An 18,287-nucleotide genomic window follows, 5' to 3' on the forward strand; every position below is an offset into this window, starting at 1 on the left:
GATTTCACCTCATCCCCCATAAAGGCTGTAAGAGACCATATAAAGAGGACAGTACAAATAATCTTTATCCATTATGATTTATTCTCTACAATACTTCATTAGAGGATAGAGTTCAATTATGTACACTCAGAAGTTATTATATAGGTAGGAGGCAACCAAGTGTAATACAAAGAATTGGTCTGACATCTCTGCACTGAAGGTCAAAAGAGGTCTCCTGCTTTAAGGAAATAAATTAACCAAAAAAAAAAAAACAACCAACAAAACAACATGTAGTTTCCAGAATACAAACAGAAAAGAGCACTAAGTCAGTGAAGATTGCAGATGTTTGTTATGTACTATGAAAACAAATTATTCTGTGCAAAGGTTAAAATGAACTCTTAGATTTTCGTACAGAGGTTGTTTTTTTGTTTGATAAATTGTAGATATGTGATATTTTGATCATAAAATGTTCCCAAACTGAAATGGCCTCAGTTGAGATTGACTGTTGAACATTATGAAAAAAAAAATAATAAAAATTAAGAACCTCACAGTGGAAACATTCCAACACTGACAGACTCCAGTGATCAAAGACATTCTCCTGTAGTTACTGTAAAACAAAGACAATTCATAACTGCAGTGAGAGTATTTCTCAGTTGTGGTTGTCATGAGAATAAGCCCTTCTAGACCAAAAGGCACTTGCTTCTAAGGATGAGTTAAATCCAGATCAAACCAGGTACCACTTGCTTTGGAAAGTGGTAGTTCTAACCTGCTGTCCCAGCCAGGTCACCACAGAGAAATTCTTCCATCAATTGATTTTGGTTGCCTCCATCTCGAGGCAACTCACAGTTCACCTCTTTCATCCTTACGCATAGCTGCCGTGTAATGATCTAGAAATGGGATTATTTCCTGAGACCACCTGTCCTTGTCATACAGTATTCTGAGCTAACTTAACTATTGACACACTTCAACTTGATTTTATAGCTGGGCCCTTATGGGACTAAAGCTGAGAGGGCCTGTTTCTTAGGCAGCAGACCAGTGTTTCTGATTTGCTAGCTTCTCTTCTCACTGCAACAAGACAAGAACACAGTACATAATTAGAGGCATTTCTGTTTGGTTTTTTTTTTTTGTTTTTTTGTTGTTTTTTTTTTTAAACAGACTGAGTGGGGAGATGGAAATAGGAGAGGATAAGGCTTCCCCAGTCCCAAACCATCTAGCCCACTTCAGGCTTAAGCCAACCAAGTCACTCAATCCTAAAATTCTGTTCTTTAAAAATGACAGCTAACCCTCCCCACCCCACCCCTTAGCCATCCCGTATTCAAAGAAAACGAAATCAGGAAAACACTATACACTGTTGAAGACACAGAACAGGGCAAACATTTCAAAAAGAAACAGTATTGTTGAAAAGCCTGGCACTATATGCCTGCATGACCAGTCTCACTGAGCGTGCTCAGGGGTGAAGTTTTAGCACCATTTTTTTGCTTTTTTTAAACCTTTTAGAAATTAAATTCTAACATAGAACACTTGGAACAGTAATGAGTGTAGCCCTATGTATCATACTGTTTGACAGCTGGAAGGTGAATGGTATGTCCAGAGCTGACCCCACCCTCCCCCATCACTACACGGCACCTGGGAGAGTAATTACAAACCACTCGAGTTTGTAACAAGACTGATTTATTCTCAGCAGCAGGAAATCATGAAACAATCCCTTAGTCTTCAATTGCTTTTCAACAACATCACAAGGGAAAAGTGGCCATTTATAAGAACGACCCAGTGCAGGAGGAAAGCTGGGTCAATATTGCACCATTATCCAGAACAGGACCCCCTTCTTTCCCTCACGTCTCTCTCCTCCAGCAGGAGAACGTTACACCAACACGAAACAAAACTGCACAGTTCTGTTTGCTTCTCTAGGCCCAGAAGGAGCAGCAGCATGCAGTTCTGAGCTTCCTAGCAGCCCTATTCCCTGCCATGCCAGGAGAGAATTTCAGGCTTGAAACACCAGCCAATTTTAAAAGCCATCATTACCACACACAAGCAAGCAAGATAATATGCAACCACATAGCCATTACTCTGCTATGCACCTGTATTTTATTTCCCGATCATTACTGATCCTGCAGCAACTTGGAAAACAAAACAAGAACCCCCACAGAACTGCATCATTTTGAAGTCCAGCGACCTCACCGAGTGTCATAATTTAGTTCATGACATCCCTCAACAATGCTGCAGAATAACAACTGGATAACTTCCTCTTAGAAGACAGCACTTCTTGTCATCGTCAGTGATGGGAGAAGAAATACAGAATGCATCAGTTTCACACCGTCTGGGTAATACAGGTTTCCCCCCTCATTGCCTTGATGTGGTAATGACTAAACTATTAAGAGAATAACTTACCAGTGAAACTACTCAGCTCTATTCCATAGGCCTGCTATAAACTGGAATACTCAACAGTTCTCAAGATCGGTAGTCACACCAGAGAAAGTGGCTGTCCTATCAAAAGGAAGGTCCCCGAGACTGTTAGCTTAAGTTAAACAAATTTCAGTCACTAGTCTCACTTGTATGACTACAGTCAATGCCCTGCAAATCCCTCCCCATCCCTAATCCAATCAGGCTCCATGACTAACATTTGGACACAAAACAGAGAAGACTGCCCAAGGACACTGAAGTACCTTGTCCTCCACATACACACAGCATGTGCCATGTTGCTCTCTTACAGGCATAACAGCATTCTATTTCATAGCAGGCTACATTACAAAGCACGGTCTAAAAACCCAGAAAACTGTAAACGAAGAGGATTTCTAGATAATCCAACCTACAGTGGAATCTGATAATTAAAGCCTTCTAGGGTTTACTTAAATAATGGATTCATCCGCAATACCATCCAATGGTTTTTTTCCACATCTTTAAGTGTTTTCTGTCTGTGAGGATCGGGTGCTATCCAGATGTTCAACCCTCCCCAGTATCATAATGTCCGCCTGTGATGTGTGGGGATTGCAATCAGCTCTCGGTACACAACAGATACCAGAGGTTAAAAAAAATTAAAAAGAACCTAAAAAATGTTTTGTTGGACTCCGTTGCCCAGGCTGCCAGGGGAATGCTCCTACTTGATCTGGGGGGCTTCCATAACAAACAACTCAAGTTTCCAGAGTGTTGGTAACACACAAGAACGGATCAGTCCAAAGTGGCACTTTCACTCCTAGAGGTCTTCTGCACCTCGTGACAGTTCGTAGGCATGGAGCCCCAATCCAACTGAACCCCCGTTCAGAGGGAAGGCTGAGATAAGGCTTGGGCCCCTGAAGTTCTGTCATGCTCTCATCCTCCCCCCAGGTCAGCTGGAAGGCAGACTTGGCAACGGAAGCTAGCATCATAAAATGGTGCAGTAATAGAAGTAACTGGACCAGGAAGAGGAGGCATCTGCCCCAATGATGTCGTAGCCGTTGGCAGCAACTGGGGAGTGGGACTGGTCATGCAGCCGTGTGTCAGGAGTAATGATTGTAGAGGGGGGGGGCATGAAGAGTGCCATTCTGGAAACAATGCTGACGGGAAGCCATGTATTCTGCATAACTGATTGTCACCTTCTCACTGCGGTACCTACAGGAATAGCGTAAGAAAAAAGTAACATAAACAGACTATACAATATCAACGGACACTAGTCATTAAAACGTTCATCCCAGATCATCTTTTAGCTCACAGCCAGTAACGACCAACAGGAACCCACTAACTTCATAAACTACTTGGTTTGATACTGTCTGAATAACTTAGCATCAGTGTCCCAGAGGTTGAGCCCTGTTCAAGGTGATCATAATTAAGGGGACTCCTGAAGTAGCGTGCAAGAAATAAATGATCAGTTTGTATCCTTTTTATCCACTTGCTGCGGGGAGAAAAAAAAGGGCGTGAAAAGTTAGCTGGAAGAAGACTCTGTTTCAGAGACTAAATAACCAGTATTTCACCATAATTTACTTCTGTGGTTATCTTCACATTTCAAAGACTAGCGAAAGAAAATGATGGAGAGCTCGGTAAAGGAAGGTTTATTATAGCATATACATGATAAAGTCCGTGTTGTACAATCAGAATTCGCAAAACATGAAGTCCCTTCTGAGAGACCAGGGATCTCCAGGTGCTTCTAAAGCATGCTAAACAACAGATAACTGAAAAGTATTGCGAACTGCACTAAGTCCATGTTACATGAGGTTTTTTTCATTAAAATGATCATTTAATGAAAGCCTTCATCCTGTCCTCTTCTGTTAAAAAAACACCACCTCTGCACAACCCACCTCATTTCTCCAGAGGTAAGGAACGACCTGATAAATTAGTGTTTCTATACAAAATCAGAATGTCCCAATTTTTACTAATACAAAGGGAGCTGAAACCAATAGGACAGCTGAGGGTATAGAAAAGCAAGCAAATTCTGAAAACCAGCCAAATGTGAGTGTGGTTTGGTTTTAAGACAGCTGTCACCTCCTAATTGCTACACCGTCCACAGATAAGCACACTGAGAAAAGGAAGTCCATTAAAAAGGGGATTTTTCTGTATCTTTACAACTTTCAAAGTTTCTGCTTCCTTTGATTTTTCATGTGGAAGACTGCATTAAAGCCAGTGGCACTTCTCTTAGAAAATACTAACTTCGGTCCTGCGTGGACCAAACACACTGTGCTTCATTTCATGTATGCTATATGCCTAACAGGTGGTGTTTATGATTTTGTCTTTCAGACTACATCTCTCATCTGCAAGAGTCACAAAGACTTACATCTAGCACAAATACTTCAAATTACCTACACAACACTATAAAGTAAAATTAAAAGATGACAAATATATTGACTTACCTGGTGAGTTTAATCGTTTTCCTAAAATCATTGGTAATCGGAGCCTTAAAGCCACCTTTCCTGAGTAAGGAGTCTATGGTCTGGATCTGATCCCAGTCTATTGAAAAACAGAAGCAAGGGAAATTTTTCTATATAAAAATGGTGTTTCAAAAACGTAAGAGATGCATTAAAAGGCCTCTAGAAAAGCAAACCACTAAACAGGAAGCTTTGAGCTTTAGAAATACCAGCGTTGAACTGGACACACACGGTCTTATGCATGCACACTATCTGCACATGCCAACCCCTTTTATCTCATATTGGAACTGGTCTATAAAACAGTAATTCCGTTTTCTAGATGATCTCTTTCCTTATAAAGGTCTGTGCCTTGCTTCTGTTGCAGGGACCCCAAACTGTTCTATCACGTGCCACTCAAGTTTAGCTCCCTAAGTCTTAAAATAATACTTAGCTCTTGACATAGACAAACTGGGATCAACCTGATGCTCTAGCGATAGCACAGTGCACTGCTATGTGAGAGATCAGAGTTAAAATTCCTACCTTAGTCTTTTGCCCCAGAGCCAGGAGGATGCGACCACTCCACTCTGCTAGGTGGAGGAAAGGAGGCAATATTTTGAGCAGTTACCATGGTGACCGCTACTATATTTGAGTGGTAAGTGTACTCCAGAGGGGCCCTGTTTCCTGCCCTCATCTGGAGGACGCTACTTTAGCAAGAATGAGGAGGAAAGGGACTCTCCTGTTGGTGCTGTGCAGCCTGCAGTTATCCTAGTTGGTGGGAGAAACATAGAAGAGGAAAGATGCAATGCTGAATGAAGCTGGAAGATCCATACTTTGAGATCCTCTATTTCTTAAGCCCTAAAACATTTTTACGCTAAGATACAGCTGTGCACAGATGTGGGATGAGAAAAAGGCCAGATGAAAACCCAGCAGCAGCTGTATCAGGTGTCATTTATCCAGATTAAGCCTGGTGGCTCCATGGCACTACTATGAGGATAGCATTGCAATCCAAACCCAAAATCCACAGATTTATGTTACCCAGTCCTGTGACACCACGTGTTGACATGTTTAGCTGCCATCTCAAACCCACCTTGTTCCTTAGCAACCTCAGGTAAATACGTGGCTGTGCGTTTGACACCTTTCTCATTGATGAACTCTATTCTGATCCCATGGATCCCAACCTATAGATGGAAATGAATAGCCAAATAAGAGGTGTTTGCTGGCACTGAGCCTGCGACAGAGTCGTCATTCCCACAACACTGTATCTCTCTCTCTCTCTCTGGCCAGTTTGGCTTTTGCCTGGATAAGGCCATTCTCTTCCCCACTCCCTGTCCTTGCCAGGCAGGCCTCACGAGTTGCTCTCTCGGCAGCATGAAGGACCTCTGCCACCTTTCCCAGAAGAGCCTAACCAGTCTCCCCACCACTTCTCCTGAAGTTTGTCAGAAGTCTGACAGTTTTCCATCTCTTACATTGGGCAAGACAGACAACATCTCTACATAACTCTACAACAAGAGTTACGCCTAAAATAGCCCATGCACAAAAGTCTACTTAATCCTTCTTGAACTAAATACACTTCCACATACAAGGTCCTAAGGAAAGATTAATACCTTTGGTCTCAACTACTTTTTATTCCTGGTTTCTGTTCACAGTATCAAAATACTTCCCAGGGTTTTAAGTCCATTGGGCCAAATCCATAAAACGCTTCAATGTCTTTTTTTATTCCCATTCAGATCCCCTCCCAACCAAAAGCATACTGATAGCCCGTCCTCTTCCTCCCTTCTAGTTTTCCAGCCCCATTTCTTCTAGTCCCAGTTTCTTCTATCCCCGTACACCCCTATAATGAAGGAGACACATCACCATGTACTAACCCGAACCCGAACGGAACGAGAGAGTGATGCAGAGTTCCAAATGCACCTGTTCTCACCTCCCAGTCCAGGTAGTCACTGGCATCCTCAAAGTTAGTGAGGAGGGAGACAGAGCAGAAGAGTTTGGGCAGCTCCTCGCGGGTCAGGGGGGGAAATCGGCTGTCCTTAAGTGCACTGAAGGAAGGAGAAGATATATTGCCTAAAACAAGCACCAAATTAAAGTGTCTGATGCTCAATTATTCCCTTTTTGATTATGCCTCTGTGAAGCATGTTTCCCTTTGCTACTGCAGAGAAAGTGATTTGCATCTCTTCCTAATCTAATGAACTGTAATATGCAAATACTAGTGCAAGCTTCCTGATGCTGTCCTCCACTTACTGCATCTGGAGGGAGGTTATGTGCTACACAAGATGTCAAAACTGTTAGTATGCAAGCTAGATTTGATGTTAGCTTTAAAATGTCAACCAAAATTCACTGGTTGCTAAGATGTTCCACTAAATCCTGATACGTTACCTCACTCTAGCTATCTTACATTTTTCAGGTTTCTTTCATTGTGAAGCATATTAAATGTAACCATGTTGATCCAACATCTTAACCTTGAATCCTTATAGATCTTCAGCAAATTAATTTCAGATTTACTTCATTTTCAACGTAATTACCTGGTTAATGTGTATTCCCTGAGTCCTGAGTGAAGATTCATGGCTGAAAAGGTCCCAATGCAGCCACGAAGCCGCTTGTCTCGCCCCGTCTTCCACGTCACAAAGAGTGGACTGAAAAGGCAAAAAAGATAAACACTCCAGCCTCTAGAGATATTTGGTTGCTAAAGGGGAGACTAACAAGGTTTAAAAAGGCACATATCTGTGCACTTGCTTTCTCTCCCTCTAAGAAACCCCAATACGCACGCTTTCACACCCTGCACCCACACCCCCCCAAATACAACCCCCAACATTTCCCCCACCCTTTCAGCTTACTCCTTTCTCTCCACCAGCACTCTGTAAGCCCTCCACCAACACCTTCCTGGCTGTCTTCTAATGACTGTTACGGTTACTTGACCCCACGGATCACTTCTGTGAGCAACGGCCTCGCCTAGCAGCATCCACTAGTTTATGCGACAACCCATATAGAAATTAATATAAGCAAAGCAAAAAAGATTACTTATTTATAGTACCATTGAACATGAAAGATCCCCAAGCATTCTGCAAATCATCTATAATTCAGGTTTGCAATAAAAGCTTTTATATTTTTTTAAAGGGATAAAAAGCAAGCCTAGGTTTTGTTTCCCTGCTATTTCCATGGGGATCTGACTTGTGGGGATCCGACTTCCGGGTCTGTCCCTAGTGCTCAAACAGTTTATGTTCACATCTTTTGCTTACCTTACATTTGATTTATATTTACACATATTCTCTCCTGTTGAACATATTTCTAAATCACTGTATTGTTCCTACTCAAACATCACATGTATTTCCATTTTCCTGTCTACTCTCATGAATTTACAGGCATAACAGCAGAGTCTCAAATTCAGCAGGCTCATTGCAATCTGTTAAACTAGGAGCCATGAGTAAGCCTCAAAGAACAAGAAGTTCAGAACAACAGTATTCGGAAGAGCTCTGTGAAGAGGTAAACAGGTAAAAACGACTACCAGTATTAAATGCAAAAAATTCAAGTGAGTGAAACTGCAAACAGCTGTAGAGAGAAACAGTAAAGAAAGGACAGTGGTGGCTGCAGCTCTACAAGAATGTCAGAACATCTGGAAAATTTTGCAAGGCAACTGATGCTGCTGATCTAATTATAAAAACAGGATGAATGATCTTACTTCTTCAGATTACAGAGTACTAAATACAAGATGTGGTCACTTTGAACCCAAGCATAAATGAAAAAGTTAGTCATCAGCGATTCCAAACATCAGTCTGTGGATTTCTATTGAACTTTAAAAGATAAGTAATATGAGAGAAAACATGCAGTGTTAAGAAAATAATTTTCTGAGATTAAACAAACATTGACAGGAGTTCTAAAACATGAAGACAGAATAACTGCTTCTACAACAGAGCTCAGACGCTCACTTTCCTCAAACTCTTGAAGATCTTTTAAGCAATGTATCTTTGCAGCAAACATTTATAAAAATACTAAGATATTCTGTTTGGACAACAAACCCAGCATGGAGCAACGGTGACTCCTCCAGTAAAGGCAACAGAGCTTCTCATGTCTAAGCAGTGAGAACATAATTTAAATTGTAGTGATAAAGCAATGCCCAGTGATGTTCCTCAGAGCAATAATGGAATTAAAAACACTATCACAGCATAAATCCATCACTCAGGATCTAGTTACCAGCTGTGACCAATGGCAGAAGTACTACCCAAAACAGCAAATAGCCTTTAAGTGATAATTGTGAAGTACTTTGCCCACAGAGGAAGCTGAAACATTCTTCCAGAACCATCAGCCACCTTATGGTTGCTTGATGAAGACTGACGATTTACTGTTCTAGTTTTCCAACAATAGTTCAAGGCACTTGCAGGATATCATTCCTCTACACTTCCATCTAGCTACTGTATGTTGGAACAGAAAACAGAAACAGAGCATAAGAAAACACATTAGAAAACTTATAAAAAAAAAAAAGACACTAAACTTGCAAAGGAGATTTCTGACAAACATTATTGTCACAGGCTCAGTGGAAATTTAGCTAAATCTAAGAAAAGTTTTGAAACCATTATTTAGCCCATATGATACTCACACCAAACAGAATAGAGAAGGGAGAAAATGAAAAGCATCACTGACAGAATACAAATGAAGTAATTTGCTTCTCCGATGCAAATTACAGGTTTACATTTCCAATTCACCTCTTTCTCCTTAAAAAAAAAAAGTTTCCACTGAGCTGTGACACAGCTTTCTGCAGCTATAATAGAAGAGATATTACCAGAAAGGACAGGATAATTACATTCAGAAGGCTTTCATATCTTAAAATCTCTTAAAGCACATTCTAAACAATTTTTCACTGTGGTCATAACAACTGAGGCATAAAAAAATATATGATTTTGTACAAGTATATAAAATGTCACCATTATAAAGTTTTTTACTGCAGAAAAGATATTGTTTCTGTATCTGAACAATAAATGCACTTAGCAAATTGCAGGTGCAGCTGACAGTAAGTCAGTTGTTCCATAGTCCCCCTTTGAGCAGTGTATTTCCAAGATGTACTGAGAAAAGTCACAACAATCTTTTATCCCTTTTCACCCAAGAGCACTGACCAGTACTTTGCAGTTATGTATCCTTAGCGTATTACGGCAATAATTTCTCCCACAGCCACAACATCCTACCTAGGTGTGTTTGATGAGGGTTTGCTAGGCTGAGAGGGAAATTTCAGCAACTACAAACTAGCTTCTCCAATTGCAACTACAAAGGGAATTTTAAAGTAGCAAAACATAGTTTGTTCAAATCAGAATTTAGCTTGTACTAGGAGAAAACCTGTTACAGTACAGATTTCATGATGCAAGTATCTTATTGTCTTGCACAGCAACATGAAACTTGCATGGTGTAGTTGTAGTACCAGTTTGTAATACCTAGCATTAAAAGAAGCAAAGACTGAAGTACAAAAGCGGAAGAAGTAACCAATTGACAATTTGCAGTCATACAGGTTCAAAACTGTAATTTTTTTCCAGTAACCTGAATAGCAAAGGGGATAGTTTCTTCCTTTACCAAGTTAATTCAAACATAACTATGTGTCTCGCAATGCCACCTTCTCTACACTGATTTGTTAACATCACTGCTAACACATAAGTAAGGTTCTCTTACTCCACAAGTATCTACCAGCTCCATAATTACCACCAAGACTGTTGTCCGTATGTGTATCTTCTTAAGTTGAGAACTGGAATTTACAATTGTTTTCAAGCCATAACCGTGTAACTTTTATGCTATTACACTGTTAATGCAGATTCCTGACCTTCATGGCTACTGCTATCTACACCTCAGGGTTCAGCGCCAATTTACAAGATACGTTATCTGAGAAATAGGTTGGGACAAACCTGTGCATCTTTCTATTCCTTCCATCTACTTTTCTGTCTGTCCAGAGAGACTTCTGGAATATACCTTTGTTTCATTCAAAGATCTCTTACGCTGACGTTAATTATGTTACAAAGGATAACAATGCAAATTACTTATGTATCGTTACTTTGCTTACTGTTATAATATTTGGCTTGAAGTTCATTATGTTACTGTCTCAAGTGTGCCAGCTCATCCCCGGGTGTGGCTCCACCACAGAGCAACCCCCATGCTCTTCCCTGGGGGTACATGCAACTACTTGCTAGAAGCAACAGCATAAATACTGAAACACAAGAAAATTCAGGTAGGCATTTGCCTGCAGGGGGAGAAAAGAGAAGAGCTGTTTTTTTCTTTGGAGTGCTGATCTAAAAGACTTTTAAATTATCAGCACAGAAATGCCCAGTGAATGATTTTTAACTTTTCAAATTTGGGCATAAAATTCAAACAGCTGATAGTCCTGAAAGAATACCCTTTTTGAAACTAATCAATAGAAACAGCAACAAAATCCAGCTAGGAATCTCCTTTAACACCAAAATAATGAAGCTGTATAAAATAATCTCTCTTACTGATTTAAGAACAGAATAGCAACAAGAAAATCCCTTTGCATTTCAAGTGACAAAATAATAAGCAGACTACTGTATCATTTTCTAAAAGGAGCCCAGTTAGCTTAGGTATGAAAAACAATAGCAGAAATATTTCAGTTTGGGGAGCACCTGGAACTATTCTACATTCTAGTCCACAGTATTTCCCCATTCACTTGTATTTGCAATATTAAACAATTTACTCTGCGGTAGCATTCCGAATACATATCCATAATCCTGCTCGGATAATAACTGCATGGAAGCACAACCTACATCTACACTGACAGCCAATAAGGTGGGGAGACATTCATTACATGAAAGAAGTCCTTGACCTGTTTAAGCCATTGTTCCTTTACATCAATTTAAAATTCATTATCTTACATTAAGGATGTCAACAACTTTTTATTTTATCTATTGTTCTGGAGGTGGCCCCTGGAGGAGCGTCAATCTGTCATTGATCTCTTCCATATAATTCTTCCACCAAACATTTTAACAACATTAACATTTCCACACCTACACATTCAACCTTCAGACAAACATTAGCTAAATCTCACCAAAGCGAAACACCTTCATAAATCCTTCTCCTCACTTCTTCTCATACTCATTTCCTTTCTTCTTAACCTTGGTATCGTCCTTGAAAGTTAACTCTCCGTTTCTCCCAGTATCGCCCAACTAGCGTATCTGTGCAACACAGTTTTTCAGTTCTAGAATGGGCAAATTTTTGGTTCCCCTCCCTACTAAATCCATTAACGCTGACAGCTGAACACCCTTGTGAGTGTCCTTGTCCAATTCTCAGCAGCTCAGCATGTGTTTCTGGATAAGCCAGAAACTTGCTTCAACTTCTTTATTCCCTTTCCATTTCCTTCGCAGAAGGAAGTCCCTCCCCTTGTCCCCTCACCAAGTTAGAGCCTCACAGCAGAAGCAGGATCTCTTCAAATTAATGGCATTATTGTACCGTTTTGTGAAACTTCTAATTTCAGTTTCACTCACTCTTTTAGTACATTTTATGGGAGGCACAGCGCAGTTGATTTTTTGCAGAGGAACCTACTCACAAGAAAGGGAGCAAACTTTAACAGAACGTTACCATGAAGCAGGTGTGCACCCCCGTGGTAAAGTATTCAACATCTCACTCAACACATCAGACCGAGAGCTGAAGCACCACCACACTTCCTCTTATTTTGCCTAGCTCTCTTTCTGTAGAGCTAAGCATGTTCTCCCTCGAAGGCTGCTCTTCAAAGCTCCATTCATCTCCACCAACAAATGTAACAGAATATTTTTACTCTTCTACTGTGCATTTACAGCGCATCATTTTTTGTTTCTGGTAGACAAAGCAAGCAGCAGAACGCCCCCCTTCCTCCCTGCTAGACCGGCTTCCCCATTCCCCAGAGGAAACCCCTCATCCCTCCCCAGCCAAACCACAGCTCTGGGTGCTGGTTTCTCAGCTTTCCTCCCAAACACGGATTTACTCACTAGGGGTCATTGGTAAATCGAGGAAGTCGTGGCTGAGGGAAACCATAGAGATGACAGTAGAGTACATCAAAGCAGTAGCAGCACATCTCCGCTGTCACCACCAGGTTCTTGGTGCTGTTGGCAGTTCCATTGGGCCGAGTAAGTGGGCTCAGAGCTCCTGAAGTGGGATTCATTCGAGTAATTGGAGAATTTCCTGGGCCCAAAGTCAAGTCAGATACGTTCTCCCTTCCATTATTCCCATCTGTATGCTGGTGGTTCTGAAGAGGACCTGAACTGGAGCCTGGTACAGTTGTGGCCTGATTCCCATGACTGTGCGTTCCACTCCCAGACAATTTGGGCTTCTTTACCCCACAACAGCCAGCCGCCAGCTTGGGCTCAAGTGGAGGAACACAGCGTCTTTTTCCCATCCTGCTTCAAAACTCGCTGCCTGGAGCACTGCAGAACCCTGGCAAGGAGGGGGCAGGGGGAAGCAATACAAAACAGTTACAGGTGAAAAACCAACAGCTGCTTCCTTTCCTTGCTTCTGCTAAGTGTCAGAGAGGTTTGCTTTTGCAACAAAAAGAGGAAGAAAACCCTTGCCACATGCAACTAAGTACAGAACTAAAGCCAGTTCAGCAAGCAGAATGGGTGTTTTCACAGGTAAATTGAGAGTGTACACAACATGCATGAAATCACACTAATTTTAAAGTTATTGGTGAGGTGTACCGAACACTTTAATAGGTGGCTCATCACACATGTACACGCACCCGCCTAACCAGCCTTCCCATAAAGGGAATGAAACTGTACAAGAACAGAATTAAAAAAGACTTTGGACTACAGATACACCCCATCAACTACTTCTCCGGATCACCCGTCCCCCCTCAGCCAAAGTCTGCACCAACAGCAAACAAGCTACTGAAAAACCATAAGCGCATCTCCCCCATTCTCAAATAAGAGTGACAACGACTCTGAAGGACACCACCAGGGCTGGACTCCCAGGGGTGCTGCCCTTGATTTAGCACTAGCCTAAGCAAGACGCAAAGAGAAGCTACAAGCATGAAACCACCATTTTCTAAACAACAGACTATTTTCCAGACCCCATGAACTAGAATCTGCATTTACTTTCCAGGATTAAGTATATCAACAGTGCTCGTAAATAAACATGCAGGGCGCACAGTGAGGATACGCAGGAGAGGAAGAGCTGAAGGCAGCACGCACTGTGAGCAGAGCGAAGCGATAATGGCAAGAAACAGATACGGTATTAAAAAAACACAAACCAAAAACCAGACCAGGGCTTTGCTTGCAATGAAGAGAATGCTAGCTCCTGTATCCCAAGGAGTGGAACAAACACAGGGAGGAAAGCCTATGCAGACGGAAGTGAATGAAGACGATACGCAAGGACCACACGTCAATAGTAGGAACTTAAGTAAGTGTAACACCATCCTCACCGTGAGATCTAAACACACAACGGGAGGGAAAAACAGGCCCCTGTCTGTCAAATGGGGCTAAAAGCACAGAGACCTAAGCCACTGAGAACACCACAGAGAAATGGAAGTCACACTCGGCTCTTGTGAGCACCAGGCTACTTACATTAATCCCCTGAGCATCCTTCCAGCTTAACCAACAGCCAAACTGGCAGCACATCCCCAGAACGGTGGGTGCCACACACACTGAGCTCCACAGTGTGACAGCTCCCCTAAAGCCTCCTCTGCACTCCCAAACAACACAAACTTTATCTGTGAAGTTTCGTCAGCCATTGTAAGAGGCGCAGGATCCCGAACTGAACCAGAACTGGTATAAAACGTTTCCAGAGGTGTTCACCTCAACGCAAAAGATGTTCACCTGCAGCACTTACTCCGGCTGGGACTCCGCACCTCCAGGTTTTAGAAGGATGATCTCCATAAGGAAACAATTTACAAGACCTCATGAAAATTACCTTTTTTCCTTTGAGCTCTACCTTTGCAATTAAAACCAAAAAAACCTCCAACAAACAGCAAAACCAGGAAAAAGAAAAGCACAACTTTCACAAAGTCGACGTGTAATCTTTTCAGTGCCCATGAAAAGTTCCCAACTGCAGCGCAGCAAGCCGCTGGGCAGGGTAGGCTTAAAGTGATCGCTGAGAGCCAGGCGGTCAGGGGGAAAGTGATTTATTTAATTAGTTAGTTAGTTAGGTGAACCCACAACTCTCCATTTTCAACCGGAGCCGTGGTAGGGGCAGAGAAGGGACCTGCAGGACCCCCCCGCGGCCGGCAGCAGGCCCTGACACAGGCGGCCTGACGGCCCGGCGGAGGCCCGGCCCAGGGCCCCGGCCCCGGCAGCGGGAAGCCCGGGGCGGCGGAGCCCGCGGAACCCGCCCGGCCGGGGCAGCGGGGCGGCGCACAGGGAGCGGGGCAGCCCCCGGCTCCGCCGCGGGCCCCAGCGCGCACCTTCCCGCCCGGGCCGGGCCCCGCCGCCCCCCGGCCCGCCCCTTGCCCCCCGCCCGCGGACCGCCGGGCCCCGCCGCGGGACACCCGCCGCGCTCGGGCACAAACTTTCCGGCGGCGTGTGCGGGGGTCCCGCCGGCCCCGGGGACATCCCGGCGCCCCCTCCCCCGAGGGCGCAGCCCCCGCCCCACAGCGGGGCAGAACCGCGGCCGCCAGGGGGCGCCAGGGAGCCGGAGCCCCCCCCCCCCCCGGTGCCCCCCTCCGCACCGCCGGGGCGGGCGGGCGGGGCTCCCGCCGCCGCCCTCCTCCCCCCCGGGGCTCGCCCACCTCCTGCACCCGTCCCGGGCCGGACGCGGCTTCTCCTCCGCCTCAGCCCAGCCGCCGCCGCCGCTGCTGCCCCGCCGCCGCCGCCGCCTCCTTCTCCCGCCTCATGGAGCCATGGGCCTGGGCGAGGCTCCCCAGAGAAGCGGGCCCGGCGGGCGGGAGAGGGGGCAGGACCCGCCGCAGCCGGGCCGGGAGCCGGGCTGCCCGGGGCCGCCGGGCAGTGAGGGGAGCTGGAGGACTGGAGCGAGGCCGAGGGAAGGTCCTCCGCTATCCCGGCAGCCTCCTCCCTGCTTGTGAGGTAATGAGGGAAAAATGTACATAGTCCGCCAGCCTCCCGTCGGCCCCGCGGTGCCAGGGGGACCATAGAGAAGGAAGGACACTCTTTCCCCCCTCGAACCATAGATACCGGAACTTCCGCTCCCTATTGGAGGCGGTGTGGGGCCGGGCTCCCGCCCCATCACGTGACGCGCCGCACGTGCTAGGACAAACAGTCTCGGGGGCGGGAGGGGTCGGGGGCGCGCGGGGCTCCCTCGCCCCCGCGCTGTCGATGGGGGGGCAGGGGGCGGGGTCACACCTCCAGGCGGCAGGATGCCGCTCTCCCATTGGCGGGCGGCCACTATGACGGCACTCCCGGGGCGGGGCGCGCTGCCGGGACCATCCATTCCGCTGCTCGGGGCGGGGGGATCTCTCCGGCCTCCCCCAGTGCCTTGGGGGCTTTGGTCCGTCCCGCCGCGCGGGCGGGCTCTCCCTGCGCTGAGGCGGGCTGAGAGAACCGGGGGGCTCCGCCGCCTCCATCGCCTGGCTGAGGGGACCCCGCGAGGCTCCGGGGCACGGCTGAGGGGAGCGCGGGGCTCCACCGCGCGGCCCGGCCGCGCTCTGCGGGCAGGAGCTCCCCGTGAGGCGGGCCCAGAGGTCTGTGCCGCCGGGGGGGGTCTCCTCCCGCCCCGGGTGCAAGGAGAGCCCCGGGGGCTGGCAGCCGCTTCTGGCGCTGCGGCGTTGGCGTGCAGAGCCGGCGGTAACAGCAGCCCTGGGCGCCGAGCAGGTGTTATTTAGTCAGGGGTCGAACACCTTTCTGGCAGTAGCACAAAGACAACCACGTACGACAACCACACCGGGACAAAAACCTACTTTTTTTTCATACTGCTAACTGCTTCTGGCTCCTGTGGGGCACGTGAATCCAACCCTCCACCTGTTCTACACAACTATTATCAAAAGTACCACAGAGAAACAGCGCATCAGTGGCTTTAGGCGCCAATGTAAAACTTAAAAGGCTCAATCTACACTCTCAACAGGAGTGACTTCCCTCACAGATGGTTGTGTTGAGTAGGAAGCCTCTAGGACAAGGATGACTGTAGAACTCGGGGTGCTGTGGCTGGCTGAGGTGCTCTGTGCAGCACAGTTCCTGCCTGAGGAGCCCTGTGACAGGCCGCGATGCTGCTTTGTAATTCCCTTCTGGGAATGTAGGCAAAACGCTCCAGCAAGCTGAAGAACAGATTTCACAGATCCCAGGATAATACCCTACACATGTAAACCTCAATAGACAAATAAACCAGCATGGCTCTTTCAAGATTGTAAAATGGAATTTCTGTATACCATTCCTAATCCAAGCATAAAAAATAACAGGCAAGAAAACAGAAATCCCGCTGAATGTGGATCTTATTTTCTCCTACAGAATCTATGCTGTTCCTGCAGCACTAGACAACGCTGCAATTACTATCCTAAGTTTATGGAATGCCATGGATCCTTACAGCCTAGATGATAGCCTTGAATACCAGTTTATAAAAACTAGGGTTACTACAGGAGTCTTTCCATATGAGAATAGCTTAGAAGGAAGGCTTAAGAGCAAGTTTTTAAACTTCTGCAAACCTTAAAAGAATCCTTCCCTCCTCAAACACCTCACCTGTTGCCGATGCTGCCTTGGATTTCATCCAAAGGCCCTTTGCCAACCATACCAAACAGTTCTCAACCCTACAAAAAGCAACTTCATAATCGTCAGCGAGCTTCCTGCAAAAGTCTTTGAGAACCTGGGAACATCTAAGGTCTCAAGTGTTTTATTACCATAACCTCAAACAAATACTTGCCCAGTTAGGCATGATCTGTTCCTGAGGCAAAATACAAGGTGAATAAGCAGCAGTTTATTTGATTCCCACCTTTGCATGTCTTACCTCTTCCATTTTCCTTTGTGCTGTGCCAGTCTCATGCATTTCAACATACACACGTATACACACTTGTGGGCTTGTAAAGCTGTGGAGATATTTTGATGTGTTCTCTTCTAGCCAAGGAAATTAGCAATCAATTACCAGAACTTTCCCATTACCAGAGTTACAATAACATTATACTAGACTTTTATCTCACAATGAAAGTGTTTTTATTTTAAGAAGTAAAATCAAGCTAATCTGAAAATGAGAGTGCCATTGAGACAAATCTGAAGTTTGTTTTGCATGCATTAAAAACACAAGAACTACATATATGGACCTTCTACTTCTCTAAAAAAAAAAAAATAGTATCAGAAATAAGGAATTAAATACCTTTTTTTCTACGCTAACTTCTGAAAGAACTCAGTTCCAAATAAAGTCAAGGTAGTAGCCCTGTAACTGGATGAGTTAAACAAGTATTCTTAAAACAGAATTAGTTCATTAAACAACTGAAGCCTCCTGCTGTGGAGACTAAAAATGACCCGATTTGGCACACTTTCCAAAAAGTTAAACACACAAGTGCATGGGGGGCAATTAATATTGCATCTTTAAGAGCTGAATCATGAATTAATTTACTCTTCCCTTCACAGCACGAGGCTGACAACATTCCAACATTCTGCCTCTCCTCCCCAA

The 18,287-nt window shown here is 44.9% G+C and overlaps 1 protein-coding gene across 2 annotated transcripts; it reads right to left on the reverse strand.

The window, feature by feature from the left end:
• Nucleotides 1-61: 61 nt before the first annotated feature.
• On the reverse strand, nucleotides 62-15,948 carry AMMECR1L (AMMECR1 like). Of its 2 annotated transcripts, XM_037406389.1 has the most exons (7): nucleotides 15,463-15,941; nucleotides 12,734-13,178; nucleotides 7,310-7,420; nucleotides 6,712-6,826; nucleotides 5,878-5,968; nucleotides 4,797-4,893; nucleotides 62-3,564 (listed from the first exon to the last, which is right to left on the reverse strand). In XM_037406389.1, the coding sequence occupies exons 2-7, from the start codon at nucleotides 13,138-13,140 to the stop codon at nucleotides 3,453-3,455; spliced, it is 933 nt and encodes a 310-aa protein (XP_037262286.1). In that variant the 5' UTR covers nucleotides 13,141-13,178; nucleotides 15,463-15,941; the 3' UTR covers nucleotides 62-3,452. The 2 variants fall into 2 exon arrangements, 1 of the variants encoding a protein (XP_037262286.1); XR_005107192.1 differs by lacking the exon at nucleotides 62-3,564 and having other exon boundaries at nucleotides 5,331-5,968; nucleotides 15,463-15,948.
• Nucleotides 15,949-18,287: the final 2,339 nt, after the last annotated feature.

This window comes from Falco rusticolus, chromosome 13 (genome assembly GCF_015220075.1).
Source record: "Falco rusticolus isolate bFalRus1 chromosome 13, bFalRus1.pri, whole genome shotgun sequence".
Taxonomy (NCBI): Eukaryota; Metazoa; Chordata; class Aves; order Falconiformes; family Falconidae; genus Falco; species Falco rusticolus.

Excerpts from the sequence above, each read along its gene's own strand:
- AMMECR1L (XM_037406389.1), bottom strand. The coding sequence starts at position 13,140 with ATGGGAAAAAGACGCTGTGTTCCTCCACTTGAGCCCAAGCTGGCGGCT. Across the intron at positions 4,894-5,877 it reads TGAGGTTGCTAAGGAACAAG|ACTGGGATCAGATCCAGACC; the intron begins GTGGGTTTGAGA and ends GTTTTTCAATAG. Across the intron at positions 3,565-4,796 it reads AAAACGATTAAACTCACCAG|GTACCGCAGTGAGAAGGTGA; the intron begins GTAAGTCAATAT and ends CTATTCCTGTAG.